This window comes from Mya arenaria, chromosome 11, assembly GCF_026914265.1.
Source record: "Mya arenaria isolate MELC-2E11 chromosome 11, ASM2691426v1".
Taxonomy (NCBI): Eukaryota; Metazoa; Mollusca; class Bivalvia; order Myida; family Myidae; genus Mya; species Mya arenaria.
In genome coordinates, this window is record NC_069132.1 from 7,884,105 (window position 1) to 7,899,485 (window position 15,381).

General features: G+C 34.3%; 2 protein-coding genes across 3 annotated transcripts; both read right to left on the reverse strand.

Annotated features, from left to right (window-relative positions):
• Positions 1-1,270: 1,270 nt before the first annotated feature.
• LOC128208277 (uncharacterized) lies at positions 1,271-2,921 on the reverse strand. Of its 2 annotated transcripts, none has more exons than XM_052911795.1 (4): positions 2,762-2,921; positions 2,220-2,329; positions 1,712-1,768; positions 1,271-1,464 (listed from the first exon to the last, which is right to left on the reverse strand). In XM_052911795.1, exons 1-4 carry the CDS (start codon positions 2,829-2,831, stop codon positions 1,378-1,380), a joined length of 324 nt encoding a protein of 107 aa, XP_052767755.1. In that variant the 5' UTR covers positions 2,832-2,921; the 3' UTR covers positions 1,271-1,377. The 2 variants fall into 2 exon arrangements, with proteins under 2 accessions (XP_052767755.1, XP_052767754.1); XM_052911794.1 differs by having other exon boundaries at positions 2,220-2,338; positions 2,762-2,920.
• A 2,053-nt stretch (positions 2,922-4,974) lies between these two features.
• On the reverse strand, positions 4,975-13,930 carry LOC128208278 (basal body-orientation factor 1-like). The gene is given in 12 exon segments (XM_052911796.1): positions 4,975-5,823; positions 6,285-6,348; positions 6,351-6,475; positions 8,230-8,382; positions 8,751-9,022; positions 9,745-9,958; positions 10,525-10,595; positions 11,099-11,179; positions 11,616-11,825; positions 12,383-12,506; positions 12,868-12,993; positions 13,809-13,930. Coding segments are annotated over 12 exon segments (1,590 nt in total). The 5' UTR covers positions 13,850-13,930; the 3' UTR covers positions 4,975-5,714.
• Positions 13,931-15,381: the final 1,451 nt, after the last annotated feature.

Below are 15,381 nucleotides of genomic sequence, written 5' to 3' on the forward strand. Positions count from 1 at the left end.
TTTTAAAATCAAACTACTTTCCAAAATGCTTACAGGAAAAGAACAGTTTAAGAATACTGGAATACGATTTCATAAAACAGAAGCAGATATGCTTTTGAAAGAATACATCCTTAAACTTCATATCATGTTTAAATTGAGATAATGTAGTTGCCTTTTTGTTTAAAAATATACACCACACCGCTTTAGGTTTGTTTGTTTTCATTTTTGTGCAACTTTTATCCAGATAAATCTTTGTTATTCTTTGTTTATAAATCCACTGTCCTATAATAAAAAAATAAATTTTCTGTTAAACATTCATGACTTACTCCTCCAGTTAATAATAATAATAATAATAATAATAATAAATAATAATAATAATAATAATAACAACTTTATTTAGCGAAGGTTACATACTAAGTGTACACTCACTACTTATTTCCAGCATGGCCTTCACACAAAAAGTATTACAAAAACACATATACTAACTTACATATTAAGCAACATACAAAACATACAATCACACTCTCACTATCATATTTTTCTCATGTAATTCAACATAATTATACATGTATTCAACATTTCTTCGACAAACACAACTCAGTTTAATATGATGATTATAAATTATATAATATAAATTACAGCGCGGACAACATAACATTTGTTTAATTTTACTCATTCAAGTGCCATAACTCTGTAGTGACTGGGGCGACATGGTTGGGTCACCGGAGTAAGCCGAGATTGCGGACAATTGTTGACGCCGCCCGCCCGTCTGTACAACGCCTGCCTGCACTTCGTAGGTGAATCCATAATACGATCTGTCTAATGACGGACGTATAAAAACGTTCAGAAAGTTGACATGAATCTTAGTACACACATGACCAGTAACACTACGTTTATGCGTAACAAAGCCCACACCTAATTAATAAATGATTGTCAAGCTAGGTCCCATGATAGACACGAGAGTTATCATTTGCTTGTGGAGCACTTATTATTCTTACAAATACGAAAGTAAATATTTACTATGTATGGTTATAAAACAAACCAGCGCTCATTCTTTTTTTTTAAACGATGTCATTTTTAGCTCGTGTGTTTTACTTAAAAAACAATAGGTATTGTCATAGCTTTGGTCTCGTTGTCGGCGTCTTTGTCGTGCATTTATTTTTAAGCTTTGGCCATAACTCAAAAACCGTCAATACCAATAATTGTTAAGGAGACGCACATATGTAGCAATATTCATAACTCATATTAAATAATCGTCCCTTAACTGGAAAATAATACCAACACGTTACCGTTAGCTCGGCGGCCATTTTATTTTCATAACATATCCAACACATATAATCATTATAAGTTCTATGTACATGTTTTAAGTCTTTGTATAGTATCTTCGTCGTCATGGTGTCACGTGCATTTAGCCTTGACCAGCTTTTTCCAGCCCCGCCATTTTTGTTCCCACACTTGAACCGTGCATTTTGGCCTCAGCAGCCTCTGCAATATACAAAGATGTACATAATATATTCCGCAGGGAAAACATAACTGCTTTAACAATCATTTGAGGTATTGTTAACAGTGCTTTCATAATTTATAAAACCTATTGTAAATATGATTTACATGATTTACATAAACGAATGAGTTACATGTATAATCAGAAGTCATAGAAATTCTAACCATGAGATTCCTTATGATTATGTATTTATCAAGAAAATGAATAACTATTAGAATGTTTTATACACACCCTATTTCTTCTTTCTAGAATTATCATGTCAATGTAGTATACTATTCCAGCCACAATCTATAAAATAAAACAAATAAAAATCATTCATTATATAATGTAATGGTTATTAATGTATGCGCACATTACTCCGACTTAATTGTTTAGAAAACGAAAACTAAATACTAGAGAGGTTGCGAAACACTGTACGTGTACGTGCACTTGTATGTGTACGCTTTAAGTACGCGTTAAAGTTGCTTTTTGACTCTAAAAGTTGTTTACGAAAACTTTCTTTAATATTGCACTAGTAAAGCTAACTGATTCTCGTATAATCTCGCGCCTTTGCATATGACATGCTAAACCTATTGAGTATTGTACACATACCTGGATAACGTAATGCACACGTACACGTACCCGTGCAAGCAAAGGTTCACAACCTCTTTTACTATACCAAATAACGTACATGTAATGGGGTTTCGCATGCATTCTAAACATGTTTATAAGATGAATAAAATATCTGAAAAACACATGCCTGTTTCTGAGCGGAGATGACGTCGACGAGAACGGCCCCTAGCTGTTGACTCGCCCAGGCCGCCGCAGCTTTCATCTCCTTGTCATCATTGGACACGGGTTCTCGGCCTCCTGCAGTTACTGATATGCAGTTAAAGGTTGTCAGTTTAAGTCTTCTTTTACCAGGTTATATACTGGTACATTTTAATGTCTGGACAATAAAAAAAAACGAATAAAAGGAAAGACGTTTAGACGTTGAAACTCACTTTTTCGACTTCAAAACCACTGAAAACCACCGGCATAGGTTACCTTTAAACAGAAGGTCTGCCTTCTTGTCTTGCACTCCTGCAATGCTTCCATATGTGTGCTTATCTTATAGTATTCTTAATTTGAGTGACAAATTTTTCGAGAAGAAGAATACTAATAATATATAGTGTTGAAAGACTAGTAAGATATTACAAAATTAACCCAATCATTGTAAAAAATTGTGTAGACCTATGTTGTACAAAATAAACTAAACTGTTGTGCTCTTGTTAGGCATCGCAGATAAAATATACAACTTACCAAATCTCGTAGACTGGCACCGACTTAAAACTGTTAAACCTAAAACTAGAAACAACAAAGCCTTCCACATATTTACTGTCTACAAAATTAACGTCCCCACTGCTTGATATCAACAAACCATTTACTTCAGTTCGTGGTCATCAAAACTGATCAGAGATATGGATTAATTGCGTTTGATCAACAAAAAGGTCCGGGTTATAAGTAGCTCGCTGTCAATGGTTTCCGTTTAATTAAAACGTGTACAGCTATTTGTCAGAAGTGTAATAAACAAAATTTGATTTCAGGAAGTGATTGGTTTCATTATTAAGATAATAGTTTTAGAAAATTGAAATAAAATTTCATAACACATATAGATATTTTATGTATACACCCCAAAATATCATATTATATCAGGTTTTGGGCTTCCCGATCGAAAATAAAAACAAACACAATATGTTAAAACGATCTTGCCGAACATTTTTTCAACTTCCCTTTACTATAATTCATCTTTAACGCTGTAAACTTTCTAGTATTCTTGGCATTTGATACCAAAAAAAATGATGCATTCTGTGTGATTCCCATGATCAACACACTTGAGTAAAGTTTTATTTGAACTCATTTTGCAGTGGAAATCTATCTTACAAAGAGGTTTTTTATTAGGATAGCCAAATCTATAGGTTTCGTACTAAGAGTTGTCACTAGACCTAGACAAAAATGGCATGGCTTTACAAGGTTGTTGCCATTTAGTTTAAAAATATACACCAAATCGCTTTCGGGTTTTTGTTTTCATTTTTTGTGCAGCTTTATATCCGGATAAAGCTGGCCGTTGTACTAAGACAATTGTTGTTTTTTAGTTGAATATGGTCTGGCGGCCAACCCTACTGATATATTCTGCCCATACATACATTGTCCAAGTTTGATGATGGTCAGATAAAAGCTCATCGAGTTACAGTGTGGACAACATAACGTTTGCATAGTTTAAGCAATTCAAGTTTCATTATTCTGAAGTGATTGGGGCGACAAGTCATTTAACCTTACTTATTATATTATTTCAAATATGTAAAGGTTGAATATATTTATAATATTAATATAAGGTTCAGTCAAAGCAAACAAACAAATATATGATAGTCTTAAGCCTTTAGTTCTACGAAGGCAGGATGGTTACTATGCAGGACTCCATGAGTGGGCAAAGGGGTGCTACCAAAAAGGGACAGGGTGCAGCACCCTTCCATAACTCTTCAGCTAAAACCCTATTGTTTCCGGGTCATGAGATCAAAGGTTAAGGTCACAGCTAGCAATGCATTAAAATGTCTACACGAATATTAGAGAACGGTAAGACCCAGGACCATTTAACTTTACTGGTATGTTGGATATCAGATGTAATTTACATCTTTTTTTAGTCAATATGTCAAATATCAACGAAACGGCCGAGAAGTTACCAGCTGTCCGCAATACAACACGAGAACGGGATGTTAGACGTAGGGCCATGCATCTTCAGTGGTATGTTAATTGTTCTTAACACAGATGGCAAATTCTTTTTGGATTGTAATCTCAGTCAATTCGTCTGTCTGTCCATCTGACCGGAAAATTGAACACTGCAATAACTTGTATGCAAGTTAAGTAAATGGAGCTTGGTATGTGTATAGACGGTCATAAGGTGTTTATTCACATCGTTTAAAAATGCCAGACAAACACTGTGGTGACTATATGGCATGAAAATACTAAAGTAGCTTTTATACTTTTGAATTATGTGAAGATCAATATTTTACTATTTAGTAGTAAAAATACACCTTTGGAAAATTCAAAAGAATAAAAGCTACTTTCATGAAAGATAATACGAAAATAGAGGGCAAAAAGTTATCTGTCAGATAAAAATTATGGTTGCTATGGCAACATAAACAATGTAAATACCATTCCCTTTGAATTGATCCTGTAAAAACGTTTATAAGCTAGGTTATTGCCACTTAGTTTGCTGATAGGGGGCAACTTATGAATTATGCAAATTGTGTTTTTTCTTCATCAGAAAATAATTGTTGTTGCTATGGCAATGAAAATAGCTGAAATACCACTTTTCAACTTGAATTCGCCACAACGCAAAAAACAAACAAACGGACTATTGTATTAATGGGAATACTAAGTAACTCTATATACTAGTAACTCAGGGTTATATTATTATATAACACCTTTTAAGTGTATTTATAACATTTTACGAAACTTTTTAAAAACAGTCAACATATTTTACTTTCTATTTTTTAATGACAAACAAAATATTTTAAACAAAAAAGGTACAATAAAAACTAAAGAACTTCCAGAATGAGGCAAATTAATGATCCAACTGATCTTGTAAAATCTTTGGTTGGTTTAATACAACTATCAGATTCTCCTTCTTAACTTTTAACATAAAAACTGTATTTTTTAATTGACAATACCAAAGTGAAAATATTAAACCAATCAGCTTTAAAATAAAACATATGCAAAATTGAAATACTTAAAAGTCGGTCATTATCGATACAACTTTCAAAGTACATGGACATACCATCTATTATGGTTGCTGTACAATAAATGCAGCAGTTTAAATATCTTATCACAGACATGCCTGTATAAACATGATTACCTCATGAAACAATAAAATAATGTTTAGCACAACGCATTATAAGACATAAAAAATAAAAACGTTGGGGGCACATTTTCCCCTAAAAATAAGCTAATACTTGTATGTTTTTTTGTCAAAGAAACAGAGTCAATAAAGCATGTGTGATACTTTTTCTTACATATACAAATATTAATTCACATTCTCAATGATATGTCATTTAATTGAATGAAAAGTTAAGAATACAATATTCATGAAGTCAAACCATTTCAACATTGACAAATAATCTAGAGAATTTTATCAGTCTCTCAAAAATACAGAAATGTTTTCGAGACAGCCCTCATCTAAATTCTGGGCACTTTATTTTTTGAGACGACAGATGGGTCACGTGGCCACCTGGGCTGGTTCTTGCCATGCAGTGGTTGCCTCGGGTACATCGACTTGGGCTTGGGTCAGGAAAGTTGTGTCTGGCTTGTCTGAATCTTTTGGAAGTCTGCAAAAATAAGCATTGTCTAGAAAATGTATATTTCTTAATTCCAGGGTACAGGTAAAGTAAAGGTTGTTTGCTCTTTATGTTAAGCATGGAAGGACATGATTGAATTATTCAAAGGACTGTATAGTACTTACAAGTTAACATGTGCACCATTTTTTTGCAATACTAAATCAATGTAACATTTTACGACGATAGCCACAATTGCATTTAAATATGCAGCATCAGCATATTCGTGCAGGGAAAATGATATTTACATACTGTAATCAAACACTGATTAACCCCATGTTTATAAAGAAATAAAGGAACCAACAGCAACGGCAAAAGTTAACGTGAAGCATCTTGGAATAATCCACAGTTGCAGGTGTTCAATGATGGTTTGCAAGCAAGCTAACAGACTAGACATGACATTGTATCTAACTTCAATAACTACATCTACTTAAACACTGCTCCTAGTGACTTACTCAGTATCGTCATGAGAGTGTGTCAGAGAGAGCCTGTTTTTCCCCTGTTCGATGGCAGGCAAGGAGGGGCAGAGGACGCCTTGCGGTGTTCGTTTGAGCTTCCCCCGTTCATCCGGTCGAATAGGTAGCGCATGACCCGCTCCTTTTGTTCCCATGTGAGGTCACTGATGTCAACCTTCCCACTGGCATACCTAGGTAGCACAAAATAAAGTATCGTTCAATTAAAATGGTATAATATATGTAAATATATGTATTAGATGGCGAAAGATTTATAAAAAAAATGTAATGATACTGAGGTCAATTAAATCTGCACTTTGTTACCAAAAAGAAATAGTGCCAACATTTTGACGAGAAGATGATTACAAATGCTGGCATTGGAACAAAATTTTGACCGCAATGCTTAATTGATCTTGAGCCTATGAGTGCAGTATTTATGCATTGTGCTACGCATCAAAAGCTAACTAGGAGTTCTTGTGTTTTTACGTTGAACAAGGGAAATAACTAAAAACTTATTTACGCCAGAATCATGTCCCTTGAAAAACATGTTTGAATTGTCACTGGCAACATGTGTATCAAGTTTTGTTTCATTTCAATAGTTTGAACACTTTTGAATTATGACCCAAGATGAAGGTTTTGCAGCCAAAGACATTGAGGCTGATGACAGGCATCATTGACACAAAGGCTAGCACAATACCTCGCATATATTATTTTTTTTAAATACAATCATATATGTACAATTACACTCAGAAAACTTTTATTTTACCTTATTGTTGAAACATACAACATTGAACATTTATGTTTTGCACGATAAGTGTACAGTACAACAATTGAACAAAAAGGACATATAACCACAGACACAATAGAGGATATTGGCAAAATATTTTTACAACATCCATTGCTTTAAACCATAAATGTGATCAAAGTCATTTTACAGGTGAAAATGTGAAACAATAATGTTATAGCCGCATACTTTTACCTATACTTTTAGAATTATTATCTCTGTAAAACTGTAAGAAAATACTAAAAGTTCAATCTCTATGGCTTCACATAATTATATCAGGGACATTTATGTTCATGACCGCCATTGGCATGAAAAGGAATAAAATCATAAGAGTGGCAACATTTTTCCTTATTTTAAATTGACAAGAACATTAATAAAAAAATCCTTGTTTATACAGTGTTTCTCTTTTAAACTCCAAATATTTTTACAACGATTATTTCACTTGGTATCGTGAAATTATTTACAACAAAACAATGAATAAGACTTACAAAGTATTTCCACATTGATGGGCAAGAGAACAAACATTTGTTTGAGTATTTACAAATAGTTGAATGTGTACTTGTTTGTTACCTGTAGCTCTAAGCACATGAAAACACATGGTTGTCAGACAGCACTGTTAACCAAACTATTTTATCACAGTGACAAAAAAGCAGGAATCATTTAAGACCTATTTGTTACATTGTAAATGTTTTTAATAAAATAGTCATTTATACTGATTTAAAACTCAAATGAATTAATCTCTGACGTGATTACTGATACAGTTTGAATACTCATTAGTATAACAATACACATAGTATTTTAAACCTATTAAAAAACCTATTAAAAAAGCATGCATTCCTTTACTCAAATAACATTAAATATATTTCAAAGCATATAACCATGACGCTACCGGGAGGCCAGCTCCAACCAGTCACTTGTCAGAAGTAATTTTTTCCAAAGTGATCAATTGCATTATACAACCATGTGCTTTTATTTTTTGATGCTATGATTATGATCCATTTATCAATGAAATGGCTAAATGACCAGCGCTGTGATTATAACTTTATGTTGCAAGGTTAAATTTTGTAGAATTCTTGAAATATCATATAATGTAAATTACCTCACCAATTTATATTTTTGGAGAATAATGTAAATAAATAAATGGCATCAGGTTACCACACTTACAGTTTTTCAGCCGCCTCTAGGTCTCTGAACACACTGTTGGTGCTGGTTTCAGACTTGTTGAATGTGCGGATCTTCGGGTACTCTCCCTTCCCTCCATGGGCGGCTAGCATCTTCTCCTGATAAGCCCGATGTGCATCACGGCGATACTGATCTCTTGGAAAGTAGGGAGGAATATAAAGGCATTGAACACTTTGAGGGAATAGATGCTTAGAAAAGAATGATCATTTACAAAAGGCAAAACAATTTTTATTCTACGAATTGATTCAATTCTATTTTGATTCTTTTGTTTCAAAGGATTCATTTCGCATTATTAGAAAAAGAGTTTTTTTGGAGAAATTTGATTCACGTTATTAAAAAGGTGTTATTATCAAACATTTAATTTCATGTTAATTTCATTTTAATAATAAGATATATTCCCTTCCATTTTAACTATTTCCTATGATACAAGAATTTGGTAGAGCACCATCCACTAACAAGATAAGGAGTTAACAAATTCCTTGAAAAAGAACCTATGGACATACTGGTTGGCAGCTATTTCCTGCTTCACGTGCTCCAGTGACTCTAAAAAGAATCGCTCCAGTTCCGTTCTTTGATCCAGGATATTTTTAGCCAGCCTCTTTACTTTGTTCATCTCCTTGGTTTTCAACTCAATCACTCTCTGTAGCTTGGCAAGTTCTATCTTTGAGGCTTCTGCTTCGATGCGGAGCTTTTCGGAGATGGCTCGTTTCTCTGTATGGAACTCACGAGACATGTGGCTCAGGGAATGCTCCAGGGTGTTGACCTTCTCTGTCATCTAGAACACAGAAAGGATAGCTTTAAGAGTTATCATGAAGCATTATATTTTATTTCAGAAACAAGAGGAGGCTTATTTGAGTGCCACATGTCTGAAACAACAAAAGTTCTGGGCCCATGATTATGACTCAAGTCTGAGTTCAGATTCAAGTGGCAAAAACGCAAATCTTCATTTCATTATTACTTAAATTCCTTCCAGTTGAGTATTGATAATGAAATTTTGTAAATTTTATTTACTACATATATATGTTTTTTAAATTATTGATTTACTTACCTTTATTTTTGTAAAACAAATGGAAAAGATGGGTTTTTTAATAAAATAAAATGCTTTTCTGAGACTGAGTCTGGACTCAAACTTGAGACTGTTTGTTATCATGAACCCTTATTATTGTTTTTCTTATATCTGAAATACAACTGTTTAACAACAAAAGCAATAAAATCATGAAATATTTTATCCAAGTACTTGGATCGCTGATTTGAAGTTTGTGCTTTTGCATTTCCTTCTCCCCCTCAGGCCCTCAATCAATCCTTTAATCTAATTTCTTCACTATTCAATATTTTAACTCAAAGCACCAACCTCCCATTTTGTTGTTATAAATGGTTCTTGGTTTCAACCACCATCTGCTGTACCATGACTTCATTTATTCCTCCCCACCCTCCTTAGGCCCACAATCAATCCTTCAATATAATACATCCTTCAATCTTCCAAATCAAATCACCTACCTCCCTAATCTGTTGTTTCTGGTTCTTGGATTGGGAAACCTTCTCTTGTACCATGAGTTCATTTATTTCTTTCTCCCCACTCAGTGCCTCCACCTCCTCCTCCAATCTCTTGTTCGCCTTCTTTAACACTTCCCCTTCCTTCATATGGTAGCTCAGGGCCTCAGACAAGCGCACATTCTCTTTGTAGACTGACTTTGTGGTCTCGTCAAGATTGCTGTAAACAGGAAAAAGATGGAGATAAAAGAAAGACATAAGTTATGTTCAGTCATTGTCATAGCCAAAATTTCATGTTTTCATATTCTGCATGTTAAATTCAGAACAGCTTTGACTTGGACTTTAGTCCATTTACATCTTACCACTCAAAAGTAATTTGAAAAATTAAAAGTCATGAAACCATGATTGATACCAAAGAGACCAACATTGATTGAGATGTGATATTTGAAAGTTTGAACTTTTTATTAAAAGAAGTTAAAATCAAATTAACATTTTTTGTGCAAGTCATTAGGCCTTGCTCTTTTATTTTAAGTTCATTTTTGAAACAGTTATTACTAACTGAATCTTATTATTCTTGAGTCTAGTTCCAGGGTAGAAACCAGTCCATTTTGAGAGGTCAAGAGAATATTATCCTGGTTGGGCTTGATCACACAACCATTATAGCGAGAGGCAGACACCTTAACTACTAGACCTCTCTCCTGTCTTCAATAATTTCACAGCCTTAATACATGTACTTATGCTACTGATTGTTGGACAGACATATCCAGCTATATGAATTCAACTTACACAATGGCTTCAGTATGAGCCCTCTCAGCTAGCTCGGCAATTTTCTGGTTGGCCTCTTGTTGCAACCTCATCTGGAACATGTAAAGCATTGTGTTATTTTGCAATTTTCAAAACCAAATTGACATGTTTGTTATATCATTTTCAGTAAAAAAGGTATATTTTCTGCACGTAAAATTTCTTTAAGTGATTACAAAATAGTATGGGTCAGCTGGCATGTGAAATTCATATATTTGTGGATCAGATATCTTAACTACAGTGCAAAAGTAGTAAAAATTGATAGTTATTTAAAAAGCCGGACTACTGTAGTTGACTACCAACTCAACAAAATATATGTCACACTATTGTGAATTAATAACTTCAATGGATACTAATATCACTGAGACTTGTAACATTTTATGAAAAAATGTGGTGGTTCATTCATTTAGATAATGTTCAGTATATTACCCCTTAACATAAGAGTAGTTTGGTGGTAAATGTATTTTGTGCCATCTGACAGCAAATTTCCTTGTGTAAACTTCATAGACGTGCAAAACTTTGATGAACTCCGAGAATACAAGAAAAAAGCAATGCATACCTTTTCTTCAAAGAATTTCTGTTCCATTCTTGACAGAGTTGATTTGTGCTCTCTGTTGGCGGTGTACATGGACTCTTTAATCTGAAAAGATGGGTACATGGCATAAAACTGGCTAATTTGTAAACCAAACAATTATTAAAGCAGAACCATATTAATGCAGACCTTCCTTGTGAAGGAATAATACTCTTTCTATCTTGACTGCCATTCAATACACTTGTTCTTGAGACTTAATTGTAAAACATATCATTTATAGTCTAAACTATTTGCCTTACAGACTAACAATGTTTCCAAAATTTGCCTTTGAAACCCTGAGAATCCTTTTTTTACCAAAAGCAATTATTTGTTTAGGTTAACATCCACAACATTTCTAGGGAGAACATTTTGTGGCAAGAATACTTTTCATCAAGATTGTGGTACTGTGCAATTCAGCAGGTTCAGCCTTTATAGCAAATAAATACATAAAACTCTTAGATTTCCATTTTTTTCTTAATATGCCAATGGGCTCCTTGAATCATACCTCATCCAGGTCCTTTTGCATCTGTCCCCTTTTCCTGCGGAACTCCTTCACCATCTTCAGTTCACTCTGCATCACCTCCACCTCTTTTGTCCTGTCAATCAACCTCTCCTCAAGGTCGTTAATCTGTTTACTGAAGTCCTCCACAATGTTCTCTTTCTCCTTCCGATGTTCCTTACGCTGGTCCCGGATCTGCTGCTGCAGCCTCTCCAACTACGAAAAGAATGGTTAATGATATTTTGATGTAGTGTTATGACGCAGAGGCCTTGACTATACTGTAAAAGCAACTATTTCTATGGTGTTAAATCATTTGTTAGTGAAATGGTAATCAATGCTTATGTTTACCAATAATTATGAAAAGCATATGACATCCAACAAAAACAAATATTGACTATAAGAAAAATGTAATTTTAACTCTTTTGGGATGGAATTAGGGTCATGATTTCCGATTATTATTGAATGGGAAAAACATGAAGGATACCTTGCTACAAAATTTGCTTTTAACTTATTGATGACTACCATTGTAGGGTCTAGGAAAAGACAAAAATTAAATGACCTCAAATTTATGGCTTTTAAGAAAACATTAATTTAAGGCTCTGAGGTTGGATGGATATTAGTTTTATAATTGTTATTACTGTAAGATAATTTTTTTACATAAATTATGTACTGACAGTACTCATGATATTCTAATTTAGTATAAGGTTGGCTCAAACACTGCTCTGTGAATTTAAATATTTTATTCAATATTGATAAAATATTAAGTAGCATACGTGATTGTCTTTGACAGCATCTTCTTTCTTGAGGAAGGTGATCACGTCGATGGTGTCACGCTCTGTCTGTAACATCTGCTTCTGCAGTCCATCATTTTCTATCATCAACTGCTTTGCATTGTCCCTGAAATGTTATCATATTTCATATCATCTTATCAGGTTGTTGTATGTTGGGTTTAAATTAAATTCAACCATTCTGCATATTATATATATATATCCATGTTTACCTGAATATAAATTTATAGTTTCTCAATGTTTCATTTGCTACAAATGTTAAGCATTAACAAAGCCTTTAGTCTTGCTATGACAATGCCATCAAAGTTATTATAATAAATGGTAAAAATAAGTATCATAGGCCTTGAAAGTTGTTTTCAAAATCCTATTGCAACTAAAAATGAAAAAAAAAACTGAAATACATGTAATATATCAGTCATGTCTACCTGAACTGTATTCAGTCACAGACTTTGAAAGCAAAATGCACAAACCTGTATTCTTGTTTGGAGTTTTCAGCAATTACCAAGCGAGTTTCCCATACTTTGGAATTGGCTACTGCAATCTTCGCTATGGACTCTGTCTTCTTGCCAGATTTCCCTCCCTTCTTTCCTTTCTTCCTGGAATATTTTTTTTTTCTAATTTATTAGATTTATAAACATGGCACTGTAGTTTTTAGTAACTTGTAACACTTTTACAGTGTATAAAGCATATTTTACATTTAAACAGCCAAACTGAAAGATTAAATAGATCATGAAAAGTATGATAACTGATATGACAAAAGAATAAACATGTACTGGATTGCAATTTTTATTTTCTATTTTAATGAATGCTATTCCCAAATACATTGAGTATCTTATGTAATTACCATGAATCAAACAATGCTTACTGTGTACAATTGACCGTCAGTTGATATCAACAAAGTAAACTTGTATATTGTACATGCAAATTGTGCATGTAATTGTTCATGCCATTGTAAATAGATTACATGCTTTTGACAGCACTGACATTATATATTATATATTCAATTTGAATGGATCTTATATTGTTTATTTCTTTTGAATTAACATTGACAAATTCTTATGATCATGGCACGGTATTTGGGTCAACCAGCATAAGTATCTTTTAACATGCCAATTTCAACACAATTTGGCGACTCCTGGAGGCCATTTTATTGGTCTTCTCTAAATCTGAATGTTTTGACATTGGACTTTTTTGTAACTAAAAAAAAGGACAAAACAGCAAATAGATAGCTATTACTGTCATGGTTATTATGGTAAGCGCATATGTAGAATGAACTTTTAAGTGTTAGTGGCGCTGACCTGGCACAGTGGTGACAATATTGATGACAGAACTAAAACAACATCGAAACTCAGTGAACTTCTTTGTTTGATAAAACATTTTGGCGTTGAAATATGAAAAAGCATTAACTTACCCTTTCTTTCCCTTTTTCCCCTTCTTTCCTTTCTTCGGCATTTTGTTTCTGTCGCGTTTTTGTTATACTGAAATAATTAGGTATAATCCGCCATCTTTGTTTACCTTTCCCTGGATACCGACCGATTCGTACTCGTACTTGTTCTCGCAATAGTTATTCGCTCCCATATATTACTCAACGGACCAGCACAATATAATTAAGATTATTGAAGAGACTCACTCACACATCTCATGTTGGCAAGCCAACCATATGCTCAATATTGGTGCCCGTTTGGTGAATTTGTTGCAATTTTGATAGTGTCACCCCTTATTTCCCCATAGCTCCGAAGTTCAAAGCGGAATGTGGAATGGAATCAGAAATAGCCATAGTAAAAAAGTAACAAAATCTGAGTGTTATTTTTTGGGCTTCTTTGATTTTTTTTAAAATAAGTCTGTTTTGTTTGTCAAGCTTTCATAATATTCTTTTTCTTTGCTGTTGCTGTTGTTACTGCTGCTGCTGCTGCTGCTGCTGCTGCTGCTGATGATGATGATGATGATGATGTGTGGTGGTGGTGGTGGTGATGGTGGTTGTGATGATGATGATGATGATGATGATGATGATGATGATGATGATGATAATGATGATGAGGTGAAAGAGATGAGGATGATGATGATTAATGTCGACGACGTGGGGGTGTTAGTGATGGTGCTGGTGGTGGCGATGATCTAAACCGTGTGTTGACACCATAGGGTTTTCCCTCATAGCCTGTCGATCGACTTCACACATCAAATAAACCGACCACCACCATCAGCGATTTGGCTTTCAACACACTGAACTTATTTCTTGCAAGCGTTATTTGAAACCAATGAAAGCAAATATATGTAACATGGGTGTTTGCCAGGCTGTGAGCGCGCCTCTTCAAAAGTTAATTCCGCGTGGTACGTTAAAAAAAGTACAAAATCACTGATGACCGAGTTCGATTTCTTGAGTGTGTGGTGGATTGGAGCGGAGTTAAAGCCAAGATTATGCAATGCTTCAAATGCTTCATAAAGTTCATTTGCAAGCAGAAGTACTAAACCATTACTTTGTGGACCGACGTTGAGATAATCCAGCCCGAGCACTAATGAATAGATTTAAAGTCATACATGCAGTTTATACTTCTTCGTAATTAGATAAACATAATTTATTAATAGTTGTCATATAATAATCATTTATATTTTGAGCCACTTGTTACTGCTTGATTTTATGTCTTGAAGTTGTATTTCAATATTGCAAACACTGTCATGACTGCCGGACCGCCCGTCGGGCACTGTGAGTACCCCTACCGGTCCTTCTGTTCTGTCAGAGCGGTCCCCCGGTCCTTCGGTCAGCATTTCACCGATCCTCCGTTCCGGCCGCCATTGGTCAGTTTTGATCACGTGGGCATCTCCCGTTCTTTATATAATCAGCGTATTTTCGGGATCAGCAGCTTGAATTCTGAGTTCGGATAGCTCGTTTGGGTTAGGTTACACCCGTATATTTGAGCTGGACTTTTGATGTCGAATAGGCTTCCTAGTCAAATAGCCCCCAAGTCAAAACGCCCCAGGTCAAAAAG

What these genes read in the sequence shown, in the direction of transcription:
- LOC128208277 (XM_052911794.1), bottom strand. Translation starts at nt 2,831, where the DNA reads ATGTGGAAGGCTTTGTTGTTTCTAGTTTTAGGTTTAACAGTTTTAAGT. An exon ending in GTGCCAGTCTACGAGATTTG is followed by an intron (nt 2,339 to 2,761) that starts GTAAGTTGTATA and finishes ACTGCATATCAG; the next exon opens with TAACTGCAGGAGGCCGAGAA. An exon ending in TTCTAGAAAGAAGAAATAGG is followed by an intron (nt 1,465 to 1,711) that starts GTGTGTATAAAA and finishes TGTATATTGCAG; the next exon opens with AGGCTGCTGAGGCCAAAATG.